The sequence below is a fragment of the Bombyx mandarina genome, chromosome 19 (assembly GCF_030267445.1).
Source record: "Bombyx mandarina strain Sakado chromosome 19, ASM3026744v2".
NCBI classification, from domain to species: domain Eukaryota; kingdom Metazoa; phylum Arthropoda; class Insecta; order Lepidoptera; family Bombycidae; genus Bombyx; species Bombyx mandarina.
In genome coordinates this window covers 8,240,766-8,267,374 of record NC_143225.1, presented here as the reverse complement: position 1 = coordinate 8,267,374, position 26,609 = coordinate 8,240,766, and the positions used below count along the sequence as shown (strand labels likewise).

The 26,609-nt window shown below is 40.8% G+C and overlaps 1 protein-coding gene across 1 annotated transcript in view; it reads left to right on the top strand.

Moving 5' to 3' along the window:
- The window catches only part of NGR-A3 (neuropeptide receptor A3), a 49,925-nt gene that overhangs the window by 7,909 nt on the left and 15,407 nt on the right, over positions 1–26,609 (top strand). The window contains exons 2-4 of the mRNA XM_089735539.1: positions 8,398–8,801; positions 11,914–12,072; positions 18,412–18,548. Of these exons, the coding sequence (XP_089591665.1) occupies positions 8,487–8,801; positions 11,914–12,072; positions 18,412–18,548 (611 nt within the window). The 5' untranslated portion in view covers positions 8,398–8,486. The remainder of the gene's footprint in view (positions 1–8,397; positions 8,802–11,913; positions 12,073–18,411; positions 18,549–26,609) is intronic.

Below are 26,609 nucleotides of genomic sequence, written 5' to 3'. Positions count from 1 at the left end.
CTTAATGTTGTTTGATACAAGCAAAAGTGCGGATGTCAACAAACCGAGGAAAGAAATGATATAAATTATGTACAAAAAATTTATGGACCCGACGATACGAGAAGAATGTTAGTCGCTTTTGGTGATTTATAATAGTTACCTAATGATTGTATTAGGAGCATTTGGACCGACGCCGCGACGCCAGTATTGGCGAAAGGAGGCTTAAGTTTTGTTTTCATAAGCTTTTAACTGGCCTTACGAGTCAGTCATATCAGATTTATAAGCCTTAACTTTTAGAAACACCAGCTTTATGAAATATCGAGATACTGGTCTATAAAACCATAAAGTATTGTTATAAACGATAAGTTGCTTCTCAAAGTGTGCTATTAGAAAACAATATTGTCTAATAACAACCTTTTTTTTCCCTACTTATGCTGATAGCCTTGAGAGGCTATTTCAGCTTCACCCTAAAGTGTGTAAGTGAGCTCACGGAACTCAAACCGGAGTGTTGCTAACACTGACCCTAGCAAGAGCAGTGCTTCGCAGAATCTACCACCGGATCGGAATCGCGACCCACTGAGAAGATCCGGCGAGAAACTCAGTGGGCAATCAACCTTTAACAACACATTAAAAACACAATTTTATTGTATATTGTAATGTGTATAGACTCTGTTTAGTAATAAACACAAAACAGGCAGCGAAATGGTGACAAAGAACCTGGATGTCAAAATTTGTATTTAGCTTTTAATTAACATAACCAAATAAGTATCTTCTCAATTTTTTTACAATTTTTGACTATTGAATTAACTTAAAGAAAAGGACAGGAAAAATTATGTGAGCATTAATTCACATCATAGCATTTAGAGGCCTATGTTCAGCAGTGGACAATGGACAGGCTGAGATGATGATGAAGATGATGATGATAGCATTTAGGTGTAGTGGACATCTCCACGTTCCAAGTTTGTCAGTTTCACTTTTATCGAAGTAAATCAATAGTGAATTTTCAAAAACAAAACAAAATTTTCATAGATTTGGAACTAAACCTGATCTTTATTATGGAACAATCAAAGTTCAGACCGTTCAATATTTATCAGGCAGTGCTGTCAGCGTTTTCGATAGGTATTTGACAGTTGATAGACTTGAGCAAAGACGTATTGATCATTAATTTGACAAGGCCAATGTATCAGCACTGCGCGCTACAAGACTGAAATTTAATCAATCTAAGACATCTGTGTGCTTAATGCGAATTTTTAACGTTCTCGATAACGTAAAAGTTAACTCGAATTTGTGTCAACTTTTACGCTATCGAGAACGTTAAAAAACTCGCACTAGAGCACGCACACTGAGCTCTCAGTTCAGCGTCTTACTCGGTCACGGAAGGCCATAAACACGTGCCAACTTCTGCAGTCAACCAGCCCTCCGATTCGAAAGATAGAACAGCCCTTTGATACTTAATTACTGTACAGGCACCGGTAGCATAAAACTTTTGACAGAATTTAGGGAGAATCAGTTAAAATTTTTGATAAAACTGTGAAGTAATCTAATTAATAGCCGGTCTGACTATACTATATTAAAGTCATCTTTAACAGGCTCACTGGTTAACTTTGCAATTTTTGATAGACGAGGAATCACAGTGCTTTAATAAGTGGACACCACCACAACGAACATGAATAAATTTCCTATTTATTACGCACAAAAACTTCTATTCATCATATTTTTAAATGGTTCCGCAACATCAAAGCAAGATGCAAATGTTATTTATTTTGAAATATTGTGCTCGTTGTTTGATGTTTGCATATCCAATTTAATAAAACAGGCAAGTTGTTTGAAGCAGGAAAAATAGACGATGCTCACCCCAGAGGTTGGTTAGGTGATTTAACTTTTTTTTTGTATTTTTTGCTACGTACCACCCTCCATGGAGTTTTCTGAGCGTTAGTAGAGGGCCTTTTTGCCTACCTATTGTTAGTGATCTCGGGGGCTATGTTCGCATTAGAACGTGTGGTCGAGCTCACGGGGCTCAACCTGGGTGTTGTGAGAAGGCCTTCTTCAAACTAGATTTGAAAAGAGTAGTCAGCGATAGACAGCGGTTTGGCTGTGTCCCTGGTATTTCTGAGTAGCCATTCACCATCAGGTTGGTGGTAGTCCAAAATGAATCGAAAGAGACATGAAAAAAAAAATGCATTTAGACTGATTTTTTATATCATTTTCTGTTATTGCATTTTTATATTTTTACTAAAATAAATAAATCATTTTGCTATAAAATAAATAACACTTAATAACCTCTAAATTTTATTTAGAATCCTATGCCTTTGTTTGCATAAACGAGTAAATTAAGAGTCAGTAAAAGAAAACTATTTGAAAATTAGTAGTTAGAAAAAAATTTAAGAAGTTTTGTGGCTCTTGTATGAGATTAAGTAGATAAAAATATATAACGTTTTTTTCTTAGCTCTTCTATTTATAACAAAAGTGTTGGTTTGTTAATATACTATGGCAAAAATATAAAAATACTCTCGAATAGACGGACCGTGTAATATAAGCCGTCAAGAATTATATTAGAGTCCCTTGGTAGATCAAGGAACAATAAATCTTTTGAAATACAATATTAGAACGATTCTTGCGATAAATTTAGTCTTTGGCTTGTTTCATATGAATTATTTTCTGTATTTCTAATGTTGTCACGGCATAGTTGATGTTGAGTCATTACTGGTGCTTATTACCGTTTTAACACTGCAAAACCAACTCATCCTAAAATGATGAGTTAATAAAAACGCCTTTATTTTTTGTAACTAGACCATTGAAACGAATCATTTTGTTTTTACCATCGCACCGCCCGCCACCGGAGTAGAGTTCATCCATACTACCTGGAGCCACTGCGGTCATCCACAGTGCGTTTCCAGAGATCTTTTTTGCCACGTACCATCCGGCTATGGAATGAACTCCCCTCCACGGTGTTTCCCGAGCGCTATGACATGTCCTTCTTCAAACGAGGCTTGTGGAGAGTATTAAGCGGTAGGCAGCGGCTTGGCTCTGCCCCTGGCATTGCTGAAGTCCATGGGCGACGGTAACCACTCACCATCAGGTGGGCCGTATGCTCGTCTGCCTACAAGGGCAATAAAAAAAAAAAAAATCGGGTTCAAATTAATTAGGACTATATCTTTCAAAAAAAGATTAGAGTCTGGCAAAAGGAAGAGAGGCCGCCCCAGAACAACTTGGCGTCGCTCGGTGGAGCAGGAGCTAGGGTTCTTGGGCATGACGTGGAAGGAGCTAGAACAGACTGCCCAAGACCGATATAAATGGAAAAATTTGATTCGAGCCCTACACCCCAGCAGAGGGTAATAGGAAAGTATGATGATGAATGATGATATCTTTCAGAATATGAATGACAAGCTCAGCTTGAATTTCCCCATGAGATATTCGTTTCTTGTCTATACATACATATAGGTAAACAGGATATTGCAATCGAATGATTCACTTGAATCGTAGATAGAAACGTGAATTGTAATAACGCATCGCACTGTGTGTAGGTACTATCATCAGAAATTGAACCGATAGAAGGAATTTCCAATGGAATTCTGACGTGAAGCAATGAAACGTTCCTATTTCATTGGTGAGACAGCCTTCATTCATATATTTTCATTTAAGATTAAAAAACACGCTTTGTGTCACAGTGGTATTATGGTCTGCGTATAATAAAGAAAAAAAAAGGATGCGTGTACTTATGTACGCGCGTAAGAAGTTATACTTTGTTTTTATTAAATTTATTTCTTTTTTTTTTAATATTACATAATTAATAATAAATATTTAACGTTAATAATTTAATAATATTTAGTATGAATTATATTAAATAATAAATACTTTGTTTTTATTAAAAAATTTTTTTTTTTTTTAATATTACATAATTAATAATAAATATTTAACGTTAATAATTTAATAATATTTAGTATGAATTATATTAAATAATAATTTTGTCATTTATATTACTAAATAATACATACGGATAGTTAAACTCAATTGTATTGGAGCACTTAGGAAGGTTGATGAGCACAGTTTTTTCACAAATATTTTCTAATATTAATTAGTATTTCTAATATTGATTATAATTCAGACGCACATATAAAATTCGCACTTGTATAATGAAAACAAAATGAAAACACGTGGTTTAAATGTAGAAACTCAAAGCATTTGAATAAATATTATAAATATAAATACACAGTGAACAGAGGCGGCGTGCGTGCCAACATTCACCACTAACAGAGGTTCCATTTCTGTTTTGTTGGTAGCATTTTTTCTTTAGTGGGCAACTTCATTTCTGTTAATTTTGTGTCACGATGCGCGCGCATCGTGAAATTTCACTCTCATCAATTTTTCATAACGCGCCTAAAGAAGTATAACTTCAAAAATCTGTATCTACTACTACTACTTCTAGTTCAAATCCCGCAGGCAAGTATTTTCGGAAGGAAAGACGTGGTCCTGTGTGACCAAGCGGTGAACTGAATTACCATCTAATGTAATATACGCAAGGAAAATTCAGTGATTATTTGTGGGGTCCTCGCGTTCCCTTCCGGGGTCACGAATCCGACTTCGGGAAAAATTCGTAGTACGACTACAGTAATTTAACATAATATAACGTAATAAAGACTAATTACTATCCATAAATGTGGACTTATTATTATTATTACTATATGATTAAACCCTTATCATATAGCCAAAATGGCATCATAGAAAAGCTCCTAAATATTAAATGTACAGCTTTTATTTAAAATTACTTTTACAGTTTAAACTCCGTATTTATTATTGTCAGTATATGATTTTTTAATACTTCAATTTACTCAAGTAAAAGTCTAATTAAATATATATCAATTCAAATATCGAACATCGTTTCTTCCAATAAGGTTACTTGTTTATTGAAAAAATTTGAATGCCCAGTAAATTGGTAGAGAAGGCTATAAGACCATACATAAATAGATGTAGGTACTTTTCGAGTATGTAATAATTTGACATGAGTCCTCACGTTATTTATCTTGGCTCTCGCTATCTTTCAGCCTGTATTATCCGTCCGGGTTTCTTCTCCATTGTGTTCTAGATATATAAACGATGTCACTTGACCCTTTGAATTATATTCAATGCTTCATATACTCCGAAATGTCATTTTATTTAATACGGAAGATCTTCCCTTTTCAATGTGAATGGAAATTTCTATTTTCGGTAAACATTCAGAGATCAATGACTTATGTAGAATTTGTTTGGAGTTTTTCCATTAAAATTTTATTTTCATGTTTGATGTTCAAGATAAAAAATATTAGAAGTAAGTTAATAGTATAACTTGCTGGAGTCATGGTCCAGACGGCTGGCTGATCCTTCGGCTGGTCGTAGGACCGTCGAGGCGATTCGCCCGGTCCTTGTGGATTGGGTGAATCGTGACAGAGGACGTCTCACTTTCCGGCTTACGCAGGTGCTCACTGGGCATGGTTGTTTCGGTGAGTTCCTGCACCGGATCACAGCCGAGCCGACGGCAGAGTGCCACCATTGTTGTTGCGACTTGGACACGGCAGAGCATACGCTCGTCGCCTGCCCCGCATGGGAGGGGTGGCGCCGTGTCCTCGTCGCAAAAATAGGAACCGACTTGTCGTTGCCGAGTGTTGTGGCATCGATGCTCGGCGACGACGAGTCGTGGAAGGCGATGCTCGACTTCTGCGAGTGCACCATCTCGCAGAAGGAGGCGGCGGGTGCGTCAGAGACGCACAATCCCGCCGCCGTCGAGCGGGGGCCAGGGAGGCGGATCTTGCCCAAGCCCTGGCCCTCTAAGTGTTTCGGGTCCCCCTCACATGTTGGTCTGGGGACCGGCGAGGGGGGCCTAAGAAGACCACGTGCAAGCTGCTCTGCACGCGTTTTACGCAAGAGCATCCGGGTGATGGAAGGCCGGCTATCCTCGACCCACGCTGGTTCTGGTCCAGCAGGGTATTCCGTAGGGTAACCCACTCTAACCGGCGCCATCTAGGCGGGCTTCGGACAGTCTGCCAACCGAGAGGGCTGGTGGTCGTAGCGCCGACGACCGCCAGTCCGGCGTCCCGAGGGGGAGGGTGATGGGAGAGATGTGCTCCGCACTAAACGCTTCACTTTCCCCCCTTTGCCTTGTCATGAGTTTTGTCTCATGCGAGGTTTGGACGTTGGTTGTTGAGCGACAGGAGGTTTTAGTCAGTTCGACTCTGACATACCCCGCCCAGTATCCCCAGAAAAGGGCGGAAGTCCGGCGATTTCCTCCTGACCAAAAAAAAATAAAAAAATTGTACAACTTAATTAGTAAAGTGTGAACGTTACTTAAGGAACTTGTCCTCGAGAAAATGTCTTAAAATAAACACTTTAAAATCTGATAAACTCATTTTATAAAAAAAATAGCATGTCACAAACATACTCAAATTATTTATTTAATTATAAATATTGTTGTTGTATTTAGTTTGACTGATATAATTTTAATGTTTGTTTACTCATTAACTATTCCGCACTCAGTTCTCTCGTAAACTTGACAATGATGCAAAGCGGATTTTAGCTTGTGCCCGTACACGGATTGTGAACCAGGATTATATTCCCTTTGCTTGTTCAGTTGGAACAATCTGGCTTTGGAATGAACGTGTGCTTCAATTTGAAGTAACATAATTTATGTTATTGAAGCTACGTCATGCGCTTTGTAAAAGTTCATTTAGAAAGATCTAGAAAATCCCGGCCACGCTTCGCCGTCACTATGAATAAATGAATGAATATATCATTATTCATAAATTCTGTTCGCTCAAATGATCAAGAAAACATTCTGCGACGGAATAAAATAGCATATACTAAGTTATATTATGAAAAAGATTGGAATCTGTAAAAAAATCTATACTAACACTTATCACAATTAGTCAAACAAAATATTTTTCGTTTTTCATCACTTTTAATTAGACACACAAAGAAAAATATACCATTAGATACTTATTAAAATACGGTGAAACTCGGTCAGGGTTGTGACTAACTAAATGTAATACACCCATTTGTAGAAAATAAAGACATGCTATCAGCCTTAGGTTAATGACACTATTGCAGAAACATCATCACCGTCCGGTGTATAATTACGGAGGGTACAAGAGACAAGCATACAAAGTAATATTCATTGTTATGTATTTAAGCTATTTTATTATAAACAAAACACCGTCAGACAAATGAAAAGAGATAAACCACATTTGATTACTTGAAACTTTGATTGTATCATTATTGTATTGAATGTTACATCGTCTTTAAGTATTAAGAAACAAACAATTTTTCTAACATATTAGTGTAACCTTATCTCACACGTAAAATTGCAAATACGGTGGAAAAAAAAAAACAAGAATATTTGCAATTGTAATTGTAATTCGCCTGTGATACTCGCATTATAGATTTCAAGTCGAATATTACCACGGCTTCTCTAAGTACTTCATAATTTACCATATATTCAATACATCAATAAACGAATATAATGCAATTGGGACAGTTGAGAAATGGCGATGATATTAAATCCTGCGTCATTCGTAGCCGCTGGAAATTTACACGATTATCACGCCATTACTGATATGCATTATGTATGCTTAGTTTTTTATAACAACTATATCAGAATTAATTGCATACGTGTAATAAATTACGCGTTCATAAATGGAGCGTCAAACGCAAGTCGATTTATGGAACATTCCATAGTAAAGTCATTGCCCGACTACATTCGCTGTCAAATAATATGATTGTGCCTACACAAATTATACGTTTTTATGTTTTTAATGTGTAAATAAATAATCACTTTGATCACGACTCGCATTATAGACAAGAACTGGTGGTAGGACCTCTTGTGAGTCCGCACGGGTAGGTACCACCGCCCCGCCTATTTCTGCCGTGAAGCAGTAATGCGTTTCGGTTTGAAGGGTGGGGCAGCCGTTGTAACTATACTGAGACCTTAGAACTTCTATCTCAAGGTGTATGGCGCATTTACGTCGTAGATGTCTATGGGTTCCAGTAACCACTTAACACCGGGTGGGCTGTGAGCTCGTCCACACATCTAGCAATAAAAAAAAAAAAATTGAAATGTCGCATCGTAATCAAACTTGTTTCTGTAATACACGATTTCCAAAAATCTTCAAGAATTTTTTAAGTTAACTAAATTCCAAAATGGTTATTTGCTGTGACACGATATTAAAAGTAAAAACAATTAAAACGTCCTTTCCGAAGTGCAATCAAATTAAGAAAATGAAACACAGTTAATCCGCGATATGCTACAAACGTTTTCTTTTGAAAATAAAACGGGTGCCTTTTAATAATATAATTGAAAACGAGTTCTTCTTATTCGCGGTTTTTATATTAATATCCTTCTAACATAAACCTCGTTAATTTTTCATTTATTAAGTAAATGCTTTGTTGCAGGAAATACGGAATTTTGAAGCGACTCACTTGACGACGGTGATCAGAATTATGACCCGGAACACGTTTCTGACTGAAATACGACTTGAAACATGACGATTGAAGCCGCCCCGAACATAACGCAAACCCTAACTAATCTTTTCGAGGAAATGCTTCTGGAAACGGAAGCTTCAAACCACAATGAAAGTAATCTCGATTTGTCACATTTCCTGTCGGCCTTACGAGTGCAATCGAACAGCAGCAACCATGAGCCCCTGGACTTCGGCACCTTGATTAGGCTGGTCGATGGATTTCGGAATAAACTAAATTTAAGCCGGCCCATTGAGCCAGCGTGTACGTATTGCGATGGGAACATCAGGGATGTTATCTTGGCCTATAATAGTATACACGGATACATCAGTCTTATCGTAAGTTTTTAATGACATTGTCAATGCTATTAATATGTTAGTTATAATGTATGCTTAATGTGTATATAGATAGCTATGGCAATTCTCAGTAGAATTAAGAGCTCCCCTCCACGGTGTTTCTCGAACGCTATAACAAGTCCTTTTTCAAACGAGGCTTGTGGAGAGTATTAAATGGTAGGCAGCGGCTTGGCTCTGCCCCTGGTATTGCTGTAGTCCATGGGCGACGGTAACCACTCGCCATCAGGTGGGGCGTGTGCTCGTAAGCCTACAAAGGCAATGAAAAAAATAAAAAGAGAAAAGTACCTTTGGCATTTGGGTCATGAGTGATTCTTACAAAAATCTATAATCTAAATTTGAAAAATAAACGGTTTTATAAAACAAAATCAAATCAATTTAGTGGAAGCCTTTTTTATACAAAGGAAAAGTACCTTATTAAAACCGCTTAACAAACGGGAATAAACAATAAATGCAAACAGACGGTGTGTTCGCCGAAGGATCAGTCAGTGTGCTTAGTGCGAGTTTTTTAACGTTCTCGATAGCGTAAAAGTTAACTTAAATTTGTATGGAGCTGGAACGTTTGCCTACGTTTGCCACTAGGGGTGCTGTTCCAACTGCATACAGATTTGAGTTAACTTTTACGCTATCGAGAACGTTAAAAAACTCGCACTAAGCACACTGGACACGAGTAGCAATTTCACGTTTAATGCACTCACTGCTTGAACACCCCGGTCACCGTTCTCGTCGAACCCGTCGCTTGCGACGAAGGGCTCGACGAGTAAATTAACTCTCAGACACAGCCCACTGAGTTTCTCGCCGGATCTTCTCAGTGGGTCGCGTTTCCGATCCGGTGGTAGATTCTGCGAAGCACGACTCTTGCTAGGGTTCGTGTTAGCAACGTCATCAGGTTTGAGCCCCGTGAGCTCACCTACAAAAGTTAGGGTTACGCTGATATAGCCTCTCAAGGCTCTCAGCTTAGGTAGGAAAAAAAAAAAAAAAAGCTTGAACATTCGCAGGCAACTTTTAACAAAAATAATTATACAAATATTAAAAAAATAATTAAAAAAACACTTATTGCGGCATAACTATAATTAGCTAGAAATATGCTGTCGCAACACTTTTTGTAAATAATAATGTGTTCTATAAAGTCGTAGTACATTATTTTATTATATCATCAATAGTTTTCGCAGGGCACATGATGTAAAGAATATTTTAGGTATTTTTTTTACACCTTGGGTTACATTATTGGAGTTTTAGTAAGGCTGCCTAATTTTTTTCAAAAAAGATTATAGCCTATATCACTCGGGAATAGTGTAGCTTCCAAACAGTGAAAGAATTTTTAAAAACGATTCAGTAGTTTCGGAGCCTATTCAATATAAACAAACAAACAAATCTTTCCTCTTTATAATATTAGTATAGATAGACAACAAGAAGATAACGTAATAACTAACGCGTCTTTAATCCTTTAGCTCGTTCGTTTATCGAAAAACAAATTAAAACAGGCGCCATCCAAAACGATCAAATAATACTTGGAATTTGATATCATTTTTATGGAAACTAGAGTAAATATTAATTAGCTGATGTTATATTAATGACTTGTCTGGTTCTATCTTGACAGTAAATCATAAATCAAGGTGATGCGCTGTTGAACATTCAGATAACGCAATGTCTACTGTGGCTGAATTAAAAATAAATTACTCTATTTAATCAGTAACGCAGTTTAGAAGAAGTCCGGCAAAAACCTAAATCGTACTAACAACATTTTCAAGATAATTTAGCTTAATATCAGTTCTAAAAAACAATCGGTCTACTGATAAGACAAGCTTGATCGAAAATCTTCTTTTCCCCTTCTCCTATTAGTAATTGATGTACTATTTATAACCAAGAAGACCTCAGTAAAACAGACAACGACCTTGAAATTACTTGCTCTTATATACACGTACCTATATATGTAAAGAACCAGACATTAATCTATAACTATTCTATACCAATATATAAATCTACAGGGGTTTTTACGGATGTTCCGTTATAACTACTGAACCGTGCATCCGATTGACTTGAAACTTGGTATCCATATAGAAAATAAATGTACTTAATGGATAGGCTAATATTTATATGAGTGTTAGACTGACTACACCAGTTGCGGGAGCGTTAATAATGAGAATCTTTGTGGGGGTGAGAAATAATAATGTTAATTTTAAATGCCCAGCGAAGCGGACGGGTACAGCTAGTATTATATAAAAGCCAACGTTTCTATAATGACTAGTACTACGAGCTGTTCAGAAAATTAGGTTAACTGAGCTGTGATGAGTACCGACAATACGTTATATATGTAATCTATTCCCTTGATCGATTTTGTATATCGATAATTGGCGTGTAACTGCTATGAGTTCCAGTATCGAATAACAGCGATTAAGGGACGTTCCACTCATTATAATCGTTTTTTGATGTACGAAATCATGGTTTTTTTTTAAACGGCTTCGTATGCGTAGAGTTTTTATCCTTTAATTTTTATTATTACTTACCCAGCAAGTTTTCATGATTCTTGGAATTTATCATTAATAAAGAGCCTTTCTTTCTTAGAGTACTTTCTAAATTAATAAACTATAAAAATAATATGAAATACCTAGTCTTTTAATCTAATTATTAAAAACCATTAAGAACTTTACAAAGAAACAATTTCATTAGTATAAAATTTATTGCATGAAGTGCTCTTTGAAGTTGCGTACCGCAAACGTTTGCCATTTCTAATTAAAATTTGATTCAATGCTTAATACATTTTAGCTTCAGTTTTTTTTTTTTTGGGATGACACGTCTTTGTATTGATTGACCTTTGAAACGGTGGTGCATGATTCCTTGGCGACAGAAATAGGCCGGATTCTTGCACCTACTCGTGCGAGGTCACAATAGAGTAATACATTATTAGATTCCTGAAAATTAAAATTTCGTAGCCAATAATCGAAAAACAAACCACCTTTATTCGATTCACCAACGCTTTTTTCAATTTCTTCAAAGAGCACTGATACTCCTACTACTGGTTCAGTATAAAATGTGTACAGATAAAACAAGACATACATAAACATATCAGGTAACAGAACATGTTTCTTTTCACAAGGTATGCTTCTTCGGGAGCTTAGCCAACACATTAAATGTGGCAGTCCTGACGAGAAGGGATCTGGCTGCGGCACCTATCAACCGTCTTCTGAAGTGGCTAGCTGTAGCCGATGTCTTCGTCATGCTGGAGTACGTGCCGTTCGCCATATATAAATATTTGGTGAGTCTGCGATTTACGCTTTTATCAAATGAAAAATGGAATGGTTTTTTTTTAATTGGTCTTTGCCTATATCCAATTAAGTATCTAAGTGGACTTTTTGGCGGGAACGCGAGGTGTCAAGTTGTGCGATTTGTTTTATTTTGTCTATTTAGTGTTTCTTCAGGTTTAAATGTGTAATAACGGTAGTTTATTAACTGCTTAATATCTGTGAAAGTGCACAAATGTGGGAAAATGAAACAAAGCCGTTGGATGTAACTTCTCGGGATCCTTCAAAAAGTCCACTGAAAAAATCTCAGTAAACGACCATCATTTTACTGAGATTATATTTCATCCCATATCATCTCATCTCATTTTATTTAATTTCATCCCAGTTGATTAATACCTCAAATTCTTCATTTCATTTCACTCCATATTATCATCTTTCTTTATATATAAAAATGAATTGCTGTTCGTTAGTCTCGCTAAAACTAGAGAACGGCTGGACCGGTTTGGCTAATTTTGGTCTTGAATTATTTGTAAAAGTCCAGAGAAGGTTTAAAAGGTAAATAAATATGAAAATACTCGGGATTTTAAACAAAAATAACATTTTTTTTCCCTTTGATGTGTCTGTTCTCCGTCGGACTGATTCCTTTTGTTTATTTTAAGTTTATTTTATACAAAAGTTTAGGTTTTTTATTTCTCGACTGAGGCACTACGAAGTCTGCCGAGTCAGCTAGTTTTTCGTAAAAATATCCCATATCATTTCATTTCATTCCATGCCATGCCATGTTCCATATTAAATTAATCAGCTTCATTTCATTTCATAATATCATATTGCATAAAAAAATATATATATAAAAGATTAGGCTGTATGGTGTGATACCTTTGCCTTTCCATTTGGAAAAATAAAACTACTACTACTGCTACTTAAGTTCAAAGTCCATTTGTGTCATAAATGTCAACGTCCAACAGCTCACTTGAGACTAGTTCCAACCAATACGTGTGTTTCGTTCGCCATAATTGCAGAAAAACGTGACAGGATTGCACTAGTCTGTGTAACTGAAATGAAAGTTTCTTTGTGTGTTGGTCCTCGAAGTATTTCTTAATCATTTACTACCGGAACTGCAGAGAAAGTTTCTGTCTCACTACATACGGGTGGCGTTAGCGTAGTTTGGATCATCTAAGTCTACGGAGGGACTTGGGTTTTCTGTGTAGTTTGTGCCATATGCTGCGCGGGGATTACTCTGTGGACTTTTTTTTATTGCCCTTGTAGGCAGACGAGCATACGGCCCACCTGATGGTGAGTGGTTACCGTCGCCCATGGACTTCAGCAATGCCAGGAGCAGAGCCAAGCCGCTGCCTACCGTTGAGTATTCTCCACAAGCCTCATTTGAAGAAGGACAAGTCATAGCGCTCGGGAAACACCGTAGAGGGGAGCCCATTCCAAAGCCGGATGGTACGTGGCAAAAAAGATCTCTGGAAACGCACTGTGGATGAAAGCAGTGGCTCCAGGTAGTATGGATGAACTCTGCTTCGGTGATGGGCGGTGCGATAGTAAAAACGAGATAGTGGAATCATCTCAAATAATTCCTCAGAGCACTCCCCATGGAACATGCGGTACAAAATGCAGAGAGAAGCGAAGTCCCTCCGCAGACCCAGGGTTTCCAAACGATAATAACTTCCACCATCGGGAGGGTCATATCCTCTTATGTCTACGAAGGCAATCAAATATTTAAATTACAAATGAGTTTAATGTGTTTTATTGACGAGCTCACGGCCTACCTGGTATTAAGTGATTATCAGAGCTCATAGATATCAACAACCTAAACGCCGCCAGTCACCTTCAAACATAAGTTCTAAGTTTCAATTTTTACAAGACAACGGCTGCCCCACTTTTCGAACTGTAACGCATTATTGCTTCACAGCATAAAAAGGCAAGGTGATAATGCCTACCCGTGCAGGATCACAAGATACTAAGCCCTACCAGTAGTAATAAATATATGTTTTCAATTCGAAATATTATTTCTTCAATGTTTAAACATCTTTAGTTTAATTATAAGTAATTCTTCAGAACAGTAAGTCACGATAATATTTCGTATCGTAATGAGCTTCAGTGCAAAACTATTTCCTTCTAATTAATTATTTCTCATCTTCATGACACTAATATCATAAGATCGGGCTCTCCATCAACAAGAATCGCTATCATTAACAAAGAGCTGTAAGTGAACGATTCCGTTTGGAATAAAAGAGGGATTATATCATTACGTATGTATCACTATATGTAGCATTTATTTCATGACCGATGAACAACAGACTATGATATCGACTATACGTTTTGATTTCCTACATACTGCAAACTCCCATTTACTTAGGTCATCGGAGAATTGAATGCTGAAGTTTTCGGCTCACGGGACGTCATTTTATGACCATTCCTTTGCGGTTGAAGCAGTCCGTTTATGGAATGCACTACCCTTAAGCATCAAACAATCGTCCTCGCCGGAAATTTTTAAGTTCAGATTAAAATCGCACTACCTTGCACAATAATATGGCTCCTACGATATAACTGTATAAGTTCTACCCGCAAAAATATAATTTGCGTAATTACTGGTGGTAGGACCTCTTGTGAGTCCGCACGGGTAGATACCACCGCCCCGCCTATTTCTGCCGTGAAGCAGTAATGCGTTTCGGTTTGAAGGGTGGGGCAGCCGTTGTACTATAGAACTTAGAACTCATATCTCAATATATTTTAATTGATTTCTACACCGCGTGTAATTCGTTTCCAAATGATTCTTGTTCACCTGATGGTTGTCTGAAAAAGATCGCTCTTAGCGATAAGACCGCCAATTGTACTTTTTTTTGTATTTAATGTTTCGCATTGTTTTTTTTTGGTGAAGAATGAAGAATACTCTCTCTCTCTCTCAAGGTGGGTTCCGGTATTTACGTTGTAGATGTCTATGGGCTGCGGTAACAACTTAACACCAGGTGTGCCATGAGCTCGTCCACTGATCAAAACAATAAAATAATAATAATAATTAAACATGAGATTTAAGTCTCAATTCTATGGTACGACGCGACGGTTGCCTCACCTGTCAAATCGGAACGCTTTACAGAAATCTGCAGAGGGTGATAAATCACAAGACACTCTACTACTACTAGTAATTATATTTTTGCGGGTTCGATTTTTATTACACGATGTAATTCTTTTATCTTTCAATAATAATAAAAGAAAAACAAATAAAAGCAGTAGGATTAAAAGAATTAAAAACATTGTAATAATTATGAAAGAAATTTGAAAATAATTACAAACGAAAAGCAAATCGATTTGATGATTTAATATGATTTAATGACAAGGAAGTCGGAAACGCAGCCGCTTTGCAAAGATATTATGTTTAATAGCCAACTCGATTTTATCGACTTTTTGGCTTGTACTATCTTGTTTATTTTATATGCGTATGGGAGTAACTGCTCAATCGATCATCGTGAAATTTGCATACGCAGTATTTTTCCTAAATCCTGTTCTGTAGTAGGAGGTGCCTATTGTCCGGAAAAAGTACTGTTCCTGTACTGTAAGTAAAAGCTATTTTAGTATAATTATTTTACGTCACGTTAAACGTTGAAGATCACTGATGAACATTTAAAAGGCTTTCATGCTAAAATCACGTTTAAACAAATATTATTTTTCAAGTAAATTGTTGGTTAAGTCTTCGGCAATAAGCTGATGTCACTTATAATTTGAGCATATTTGCTCAACGAAAATAGGGCACTTGTTTTGGGCTTACATCATCGAAGAATGTATAAGTAATGTAATTTATGAGGGTTGTTCTTCCATTACCCAAATTCATAATGTAAAATATGAAGAAAAAAAAGATGATTCGATGCTACCGTAGCTACTGAATTATTACTTTTTTAATATGTGCTTTCATGGCTCATAATCTGCGCTTTAGTCTTCACAAAATGTAATAGACGTGTTTATTACTTGAAAAAATGATATAATTTAGTTCAATGCGTATTTTTATTATATTTTTTTTGCGTAGATCTCAAGTGATGATGGCTAACTTAGCGTTGAATGATAAGTGGGGCCAATGGACAACAACGTTAATGCTTGGAACCCACTTGGAAACATTTAGCCTAAGTGTTTGCAATTGCATTTGAAAGCATTCTTTCCTTAGACATTAATACTTTGCAATAGAAATAGTAAAGATAAAGACGTTCTAAGCAATCTTCAAAACAGGGCTTAGAGGGAGATTTGATAACAAAATAAAGTCAAAAAGCTAGTTTCATAAAAAAAAGTGATGTACGACTATTCGATTATGTAGTTTTTGTTTCGTTATTGTAATTAGGATCCTAAAATAAGATTATATTTCTTATATATAAAATTTTCGTGTCACAATGTTAGTTACCATACTCCTCTGAAACGGTTTGACCGATTTTTATGAAATTTCTCTGAGTCTGAGAAACGGCTACTATCTCTTTTTCATACCCCTAGGTAATAAGAGCTGTCCACCTCTAGCATTTTTTTTTTTTTTTTCGGACAATTTTTTTGTTTGTTATATTGAGGCATTATGTGGTTGAATGAGGTTTTGTTATTTTTATATTACCTCTTTCACTCTTTTACCACATTCTTACATACTTACAATAAGTTAGTTTTTTTTTCTACACTAGAAACTCCCTAGAAATCTTATATATAGCAAAATAACTTTTGCCGGGTCAGCTAGTTTAATATATAATAATATAGAATGTTGCACGCTAGAAGTAATTAACAAATAAATACAATGCTTAAATTTCTGTCTAAACTTTATTTGTGCGTTTAAAACAGAAACAAAAAGAGAAAATGTTCACCTACCTATAGACATAACCGCAGTATCTAATCGCTTTAGTGGACCTGGAATCGATCTAACAGTTGATAGTGAAATCGGTCTAACAGGCGATAGCGATAAATCAACAAGTCCCAGTAAGCCACTACTAATTGGTTTCTGTGGAATTGAGGATCTTAAAAATTTACTGAGCTCTTTGTGACTGGGGTGGGAAAATATTAAATTACAGTTAGTTAGTTAGACAAACTAATAGCCTGTCAGGCCAGAACTTTCACAGAAAAGATAGGAGATTTTACAGGATTGTCAAAAATGTTCATCTATTTACACCTCTACATGTAAAGAGGGAATCGAGGCAACAGAAAACATAGTTACAAGAGAGATAATAAACTTGAGATAGGACCGTGAAAATCCACATCAATATTTATAAATGTTTCACTAATGTTGCTTTACGTTCCTACTCCGAGTAAAAGATCATAAAAAAAAAACTAAAATATATTTTTCACAAATCAGTTAGCATATAGAAATGACAGATTTTTATTTCTGTTCGATATTCCTTTACTTGTATAAAATAATATAAAAAAAAATTTCCTTAATTTTAATGTATAATTTAATATTTTACAAATTATTATGAATTACGTATAACAGGTGTAATCTGTAAATATACTCATGCCTAACAAAGGATTAAATGTTCGTTTTAGTTACTATTACCGAGTAAGAATTAATCCTTTGCTATATTGCTTTAGTTATTATTTTATGACTAGCGACCCGCCCTCGCTTCGCTTCGGAAACATTAAAACACACATGAAACCAAAAAATAAAAATAAAAAAAAAAATAAAAAAAGTAGCCTATGTTCATCAGGGACAATGTCGGCTTCTAATGGAAAAAGAATTTTTCAAATCGGTCCAGTAGTTTCGGAGCCTATTCGAAACAAACAAACAAACAAATCTTTCCTCTTTATAATATTAGTATAGATGTGATTTTCTCCAGGTTTTGGTAAATTAGAATAACGATTATCACATCTTTCAAACTAGTATGCATTTCTTGCTACGTGACAGAAAGGGGACGCATCTTTTAAGAACCTCCTCTGGTGGAAAATGCAGCAGTAAAAAATATTTTTGCTGAGTAGGAATTTTGGTCAAGGCTATAAAAATTTAACATTATTTCAATACTTTACTAATGGTCAAATTCCCCGAATCCTGATCACGCAGGAGCCAGTCACCGTCGAAGCCCTAGAAAGGTCCTTACGGATACATCGGATCCAATAACCTTGAATTAGACGCCTTCAGCTCTAACACTAGAAGCAGGCTTAGGGACCCCCGGTAACCGTACAACTTAACCCATGAATCAGCTCGCTGAGTTTCTCGACGGATCTTCTCAGCGGGTCGTGATTCCGATCCGGTAGTAGATTCATTCTGGAAACTGGAAAGGCCTCCAGGCCACCAGTAATCGTTCAATCATAAAAAAATTAAAAAATAATGGTCAAATTCATTAACTTATTTAACTTTTATATGGTGATTAGTGCTCAAGCTTTTTTTTCTTTCACAGATACTACCCGGTCAAAGAGAGATGCCATACAAATGGGCAGCCTATCTCCTATTCCACATGCATTTTACTCAGATTTTCCACACGGCTTCAATATGTCTCACGCTTTCCTTAGCCGTTTGGAGATACGTGGCTATCAAGTAAGTTGATATTGTTCATTTGCATATTGTTAACTTCGCTTTAATCAGATTAAATATAGTCAGAAATGAAGAAATAATGAATAGAAGTCAGAATATAATAATATACAATGAGTCCGAGCACCAGTGTCGGAGTCTTAAAGGGGGCGTAAAATATGGGTATTTTTATTGACAAATCACTATCCCAGTTTTCTCTTGGCCACTCTATACTAGATAGGCAGCCATATTTTTTTTACTTCGCATCTCTTGCGCCTGCACTGATTAAATCATTGCTGTCGATCTCAGGAAGATGAAAGAGGTGTCATTTGAAAGCTAATAATGTAGACAATCAATTTATGATTCATTTTATTCAATATTTATTTCACAAAATAACAAAAAAGTATTATTCGAATTATAATTTTTATTGCATTTTTTTTAGTTTTTTCATGAAAACTAGCCACGTCAAGTTATTTTTTTTGTGTTCTCTACAGAATATTTTCATTAAAATATCTTCTAATAATCTTCTATCACTTTTCAGTTCATGATTGAATAAAATAATGTACTGTAATGAATTTATTTCGACGTAACAGTAGGAAGAAAAGTGCAAGTAAATAAGCAAAGGATATGGCCAAAATGCCTCACTCAAGCTGTACAAACAAAATAATTTATTGAAATAACACAAAGAATTTTGAGTGACTTATACTATAATTGTGTTATTACAGTTTTATGAAGAGGTTTCTTAATTCTTGGTCTAAAACGTATTTAAGTTTATTGTAATCATAAGAAATACAATAAAAATACAACTATATTTAAAAGAAAAATTAAAGATTCATATAATACTATTTCTAGGGACTGTTTAGTCTTTATCATTAGTAACGCTTAATTAATTTATCAATGGCCAAAAAGGATTCTCTGGCCAAATAGCGAAATTAGATGTGGAACGATTCTGTCTTCATTTGTGTGAACTGCAGCCTCAACTTAATGTTAGAACTAAACTTTAATTATTTCACCATTAGCAACGATGTTATTTTAGTTTCCCGGCGGATGAGGATTTAATCTAATTCACCGCTAAGTTCACATTTCATTCAAACTTAATTAGAAGTTTCTAAATGTTTAACGATGCTATGTGTATTTCGTGTATCTGTGAAATTTATTTCATAAGCAGAGTTGAAAGTGCAGGTAGTAAATTATTTGAAGCGTAGCAATTTAAATTTAAAGTTACTTAATTAGTACCGAAAGGTATCATATAAAACAATTATGTAGGTAGAAGTCATCGTGGCCTAAGAGATAAGACGTCCGGTGCATTCGTGTTGAGCGATGCACCTGTGTTCGAATCCCAGGCGGGTACCAATTTTTCTAATGAATTACGTACTCAACAAATGTTAACGATTGACTTCCACGGTGAAAGAATAACATCGTGTTATAAAAATCAAACCCGCAAAATTATAATTTGCGTAATCACTGGTGGTAGGACCTCTTGTGAGTCCGCGCGGGTAGGTACCACCGCCCTACCTATTTCTGCCGTGAAGCAGTAATGCGTTTCGGTTTGAAGGGTGGGGTAGCCGTTGTAACTATACTGAGATCTTAGAACTTATATCTCAAGGTGGGTGGCGCATTTACGTTGTAGATGTCCATGGGCTCCAGTAACCACTTAACATCAAGTGGGCCGTGAGCTCGTCCACCCATCTAAGCAATAAAAAAAAATGTAGATACGAAATATAGCAAATTCGACGTTTAATTAGCAAAGTTGAATAAGGAACTAAGCGTGACAGAAAAATGATTAGTTAGTTAAACGGAAAGTGATTTACGACTGATTTAACAAACGACAGATTGTAGGGTGCTTGGTGAGACTACCCGGCTGGGGCCCATTAGCTACCCGTTAATTTGCCGCCAAGCTGTCAAAGAAAGAGCCTCTGTCATTTACAGTAAACAGATCTCGGTATGAAAAAAATTTCTCATTTTGTACAGAAGTGTGTGAAATTTACAATAACTGCCATCAAACGTATAATTTTTTTAAATTCATTATTGTATAAACAACTACAAAAAATTAAAGAAACATGTCACAGTAGATCAAACAAAAATTAATTGTCTTGGATGAAAGCCAATTATTTTAATTATATCGAATATCGTGATATTTTTTCAACGTATCTCAAAGTTTAATTAAAATTTTACACATTTAAGTACCTTTTAAATAATTTAAAGCAGACGCTTACGTTTCTTCAGAAGCTTCTGAACTTTGTTCTGTTTACGAAAGATGCATTTATCGTAACATGCAGTAGTATATTGAATGGATAAACTTTCTTTCAAATACATATTTATATTAAATACATAATGTACTATATTATGTAAAATAAATAAAATTAATATATATAATAATAAATAAATGAGTATTATGAATGTCGCAAAATGTTTAAATGTTTCGGAAGTCAATTAAAATATAATCCAGCTTCATGTTATCAGAAGTACAACGTGAGATCTATACTCTTTGCAAAAATCGCTATAATAAGGGCGTGCAACATTTTTGTAATTTTCTTGGGGACTAAATACTGCCACAATAATTTTGAGTTCAATTTTATTAAATAAATCTTATTCAAAAACTAACGGATATGATAAATAAAAAATAATAATAATAAAAAAACATATAACAATTCTAAATGATCCGTCTGTGAATCCCGTCAGTAACAAAGTTTCTTACTTTCGATTCTCTTTTAATCGCTCAACGTATGTTTTCGCTTTTGATTCTATGTAATTTGTGTAAACACAAATAACGCGAGTGGCGTATGTGTGTTTTTTTGTTCTTATTTTTTCCTACCTAAGCTGATAGTGTAGAGAGACCATGTCAACGTCGCTGGGTTAGTAGGTGAGCTCACGGGGCTTAAACCTGACGATGTTGGTAGCACGAACCCTTTTTTTTTTTTTTTTTTTTTAACGCTGGGGAATCCATTTACGGATACCCGGTCGAGGGGGGTAACGGACCGGGTTATGTCGGACTCCGGCGCCTCCTGAGAGGAAGAAGGGGAGAAGAGAAGGACCGAGGTCCTTCACCTCCCCCAATTTCTCACAGGAGACTACGCCTTGAAAAAGGCGCGCGAAGCACTTGCCCCGCAGAACGACTACCGACTAAACCCCATCGAGCTCCACCACACCGACTACACGAAACTTACGGTACCGCGATGCGCGCCGAAAGTCTCGCCTTAGGCGGTACCCGTACTGATGTTAAGACGGGATTTCATCCCCGGGAAAATCCCGTAGACCCTCGTCTCGGGAGACACACCGTGAGCGGCGCACAGGAGCCACCTTGCACCGCTTCACCACCGGACAAACAGTCGAGTGCCGGGCGCCCCCGCACCCGGCACTCCATAGTCCCTACGAGGGCTGAGCGGCGGCCTCTCGCACGCGCCGTCCACCCCGCCTTCTGCGCTGAGGAGCCGAAGAGGGATCCCATTCCCTTTCGCGCTCCTCAGCCTCACGAAGCGCCATGACCAAGTCACAGAACCCAGCCATGGCCTCCCACGAACTCCGGTCCTCTACCATACGGGCGACGATAGCCCTCAAAGAGAGGTCCTGCCCCAACACCGCGACGAGGTTTCGCCGCGGGTGCTCCCACCGTGGGCACGCTTCTAGCGCATGCTGGGCGTCATCGTTCGGGTGCCCGCACTGGTGGCAGCCCGGATGTGGCTCCCTTCCGCAGACTCTCCACAGATACCTCCCGAAGCATCCATGCCCCGAAAGGACCTGGGTGAGGCGAAAGGAGAGCTCACCGTGTCGCCGGTCCGACCATGCCTCCAGCACAGGCACCAGTGCCTCGAGCGTGCGCTGACGAGTGGCCGAAGTTCGGCCGAGCTCCTCCAGCAAGCGTTCTCTCCATTTGGCATACGCCAGACCACGCGCAGCACGCCTCCATCGATCCACAACCGACGGGCCGGGTGTCCGTTCCCGAGTCGAGGACTGTGTTCTCCGTCGGTATGTCGCAGCCAAGATTTCGGCCTCGAGGTCCCACGGTAAGGATCCGGCGAGGGCACAGGCCACATCCTGAGAGATGGTACGGTACCCCCTGATGACCCTCACCGCGAGCGCCCGCTGAGCTCTGAGCAGCAGAGCCACGTTTCGCGCGGTAAGTGCGGGCGACCACACGGGAGCACCGTACAGGGCCATACTGCGCACCACCCCCAGGTACAGTCGCCGGATACCGGCGCTGCATCCACCGGTGTTGGGAAGAAGACGGGTCAGTGCACCCGCCGTCCCCATCAGCCTTGGAACCAGCATTTTGAAATGGTGGTCGAATCTCCATTTGCTGTCCAACACAAGGCCCAAATACTTGAGCTTCGGCTGGACAGCAATGGTGACACCCCCGACTACGAGATTCGCGCCTTGAGGCGGCCCCTCCCGAGCCGAGTGGAAGCACACTGCTTCGGATTTATGAAGGGCCACCTCGAGGCCGAGTCTCTTTATTCGACTCACCACAGTCGCTACACCTGCTACAGCCAGGATGGCTGCTGACCGGTAGTCGTCTCCGCGGGCCGTCACCAGCGTGTCGTCAGCGTAGCAAACCACTTCGACGCCACGCAGGTTAGCCCCACGGAGGACCCAGTCGAAGCCTATATCCCACAGGAGCGGACCCACTACCGACCCCTGTGGAACTCCCCGCGACACTGTTTTCCGTCCCCACCCACTCCGCTCGGGGAAGATTACAGCCCGCCCTGAGAGATAATTTTCGATCAGATTGCGGAGACCGGTGGGCACGCGGTGAAATCGTAATGACTCCATGATCGTACTCCAGGGGATCGTGTTGAAGGCGTTGGCTATATCTATTGACACAGCCAATAGCACGCCCCCCCCAGAGCACGCCTGGTCGGTAAGGTCACGGACGCGCAAGACCGCGTCCACGGTCGACCGACCTCTCCGGAAGCCAAATTGGTTGGACGCTAGATTCGGCCCAATATTCTCCAGGTGCTGAACAAGACGCTCGGCAACGATACGCTCAAGGAGCTTACCGGCCTCGTCCAACACGACTATCGGGCGATACCCGGAGGGCTCATCTCTAGGGCGACCGTCCTTCGGGATGAGCACCAGCCGGCCCGTACGCCACGGCTCCGGGAACCTGCCCTCTCGGAGGCATTTGCTAAAAAGCCTTCGAAGTGCAGGTCCCAAACCATCTTCAGTTAGGGCCAGAGCCCATGCCCTGCTCGACAGACCGTCAGGGCCGGGCGCTGTGCGCTTCGAGCGCATCTTCGCCACCACCGCCTTGAATTCCGCCTGGGACACACCTTCCAGCTCTCCGCCGTCAGCGACCTGCACCGCTGCCATTACAGGAGGGACGAAAGCCGTTCCGGATGAGTCCGGAAATAGACCCCCGACCACCCGGTGCAAAGTCTCGGGCGGCAGTGTGCTGGTCGTAGGGGGAGCCCAAGGTCGAAGCGCATTGCGCGCCAGCCTGTAGGGCCGCCCCCATGGATCGCGATCGAGCGAGGCGAGTAGATCGTTCCAGGCGGCTTCCTTTGCCATTCTGATGGCCACGCAAAGGGCCCTCACCGCTGTCCTGTACACTACGTAAAGGCGGTCTTGCTCCTCCGGGTCTCGATGCATCCTTCGACGTCGGCTCCGTTGGTACGCACGACGACTGACGTTGCACGACTGGCGCAGGTTGGCGATTTCCTCAGTCCACCAATGTACGCGGCGCTTAGGGGCGAGAGCTCTGATGCGTGGCATGGCAGCATCACACACCCGCGACATGGCCTCGCGTATACGCTCCGCCCCCACTCGTACGTCCATCGGCTCGCCAAGTGAGTCGAGGCGCCATGCCTGGACGACAGCCGCCTCGTGCAGCCGCTCGACATCTAGGCGCTTCTGGGCCCAACGAGGACCCTCCGTGCCTCCACCGAAGAATGAAGACGTTGACACCGCTCCTGGGGTCACAACGATGCTGAAACGGATGTAGCGGTGGTCGGAAAGCGTCTCCTCACCAACCATCACCGCCCAACCGCGGATGCGACACGCGACGTCCGGCGATGCGAACGTGACATCCACCACGGACCCGCCTAAACGTCTCACGCATGTGAATTCCGTGCCGCGGTTGAGTATGACGAGACCGCTTTCGACCAGCCACTCCTCCACCGCCCTTCCTCTGGGGCACGTCCTCGAGGAACCCCAAGCCGATGATTTGGCATTGAGGTCCCCGAGAACAAGCATCTGCCGGGAGTGCGACCTCCTAGTGACGCGGCTGAGCTCAAGGAGGAGGCCTTCAAACTCAGCAAGTGTCCTGTTGGGGGAGAAGTATACTCCCACCACGATCATCTCGGCCCAGAGGACGGCGACGAAGCTGCGACCCCTCTCAACGACGGCGAACTCGGGCGGAGCGCCCACACAACCACGACGAATAATGGCAACCCGGCCGTCAAGGTCAGCTGCCCAATCGGGACCCGTAAGGACCCGGTATGGCTCTGCAACCACCGCAAGGTGGGTCAATCCCTCCACCATGCTCTGAAACAAAAGGTCTTGAGCCCTGGCGGAGTGATTGATATTCCCCTGGAGAACACGAAGGACGTCTGTCATGACTGGGCGTCCATCGGTGTCGCCGAGGCCATACCGGGCCGACTCCGCGCGCTCTCAAGCGTGGCGAAATCCTGCCGTCGTTGTCTCTGTCTCGGGGGCTTGGCGCAAGCCTTGCCCCCGGAGACGTGGTCCGCCGGTCTGCCAGCAGAGACACAAACGGTGCAGTGCGGCGCCAGCGAGCAGCCTGAGGCCACGTGACCGGCCTGGCCGCACCGGTAGCAATCCCGGCTGCGGTCAACTGACGACGGGCAACGTGCGCTCACGTGGCCCAGCTCGTGGCACCGAAAGCACTGCAGCCTCCTGGCCTCCAACAAATGAGCGCGGAGTACGCTCCAGCCAATCCTCAGCTTGGGGACTGCTGCGATTTTCGCAGCTGTTGAGACCGGGCATCGAACTAAGACTTGGCCCATCCCACCTGGACCGGACTTTATTTCCCCGACCTTGATACTCTCAGGCGGGCACCCCCCGATTTTGGCGAGCTCATCGGCGATCTCCTCACGCGACACCGAGTCGTCGAGGCCACTGATGCGCATCGCTGCAGTCACCGATGGCCTGGAGATCTCGACGCCCTCCGTGGGCAGAATTTCTTTCAGCCTATTCGCCAGGAGATCGGCCTTCTCCACTTGATCGCCTCCATCTACCACCAGGACCTTGGCACCGGTTAAAGAGGACCGAATCCTCTGGACCGGGATGCCTAACGATTCTAGGTCGATCTTTGCCCTCGCTTCCGCAAGGACGGACCGATATGTAAGGCCGCGGCTTGCGGCTTCTGGCTGTAGTTTTAATACCACAGCCTGAGAACGCGGAGCTCGAAGCCGCTTCTTCGTCCTCTTCTTTGAAGACGGTGCTTTCTCCTCCGGTGGAAAAGCTGCGACTGTTCTCACGGCCTCCCCCCTTGACTTAGCACCCCTACGGGTGACCGTGGACCAGCTTTCGGTTAAAACAACTGGAGCCGGAGGGAAGGCACCCAGTTCAGACAGGGGTGCTAGCACCGTGGTCTTGCGTCTAGGGCCTTGTGTCTTCTTATTCGCGGAGGGCGGCAATGCTGCTTGTACCGATGTTGATTCCAGCGTAGCATCAACGATGAGAGGAGGGTCTGGCGATTTCTCACAGGTCTTCCGTCTATCCGCCGCCAGGGGTGGCCTGATGCGAGGCTCCGGAGGCAGCCGCATCTCCAGACTCGCAAAGCGAGCGTCAACCATGGTGCCGACGGCACGCATAATGCGTTGGACACGTAGCTCCTCCTGGTCCTCTGTCGTGGTGGTTGAAGCTGGGGCTGGGGTTTCGACTGGGTTGGACAACGTCAAAGCCCGTGAGATGCGCGCCAGCTCCTTGCGTACCTCCTGCAGCTCCTGTCGGAGCTGTAAAATCTCCTCCTGCTGACCGGCGTTTACCGCTCGCAGCCTTTCCGTCTCTTGGGCCGCGGGACGGTTCGCCAGCTCTTCTGTGACCTCCATTATTGTCACCGCCAATTCCTTTAGGGCACGTTGATACGTACTCTTCAGGTTGCCGGGCTTACTGCATACCTTCAGG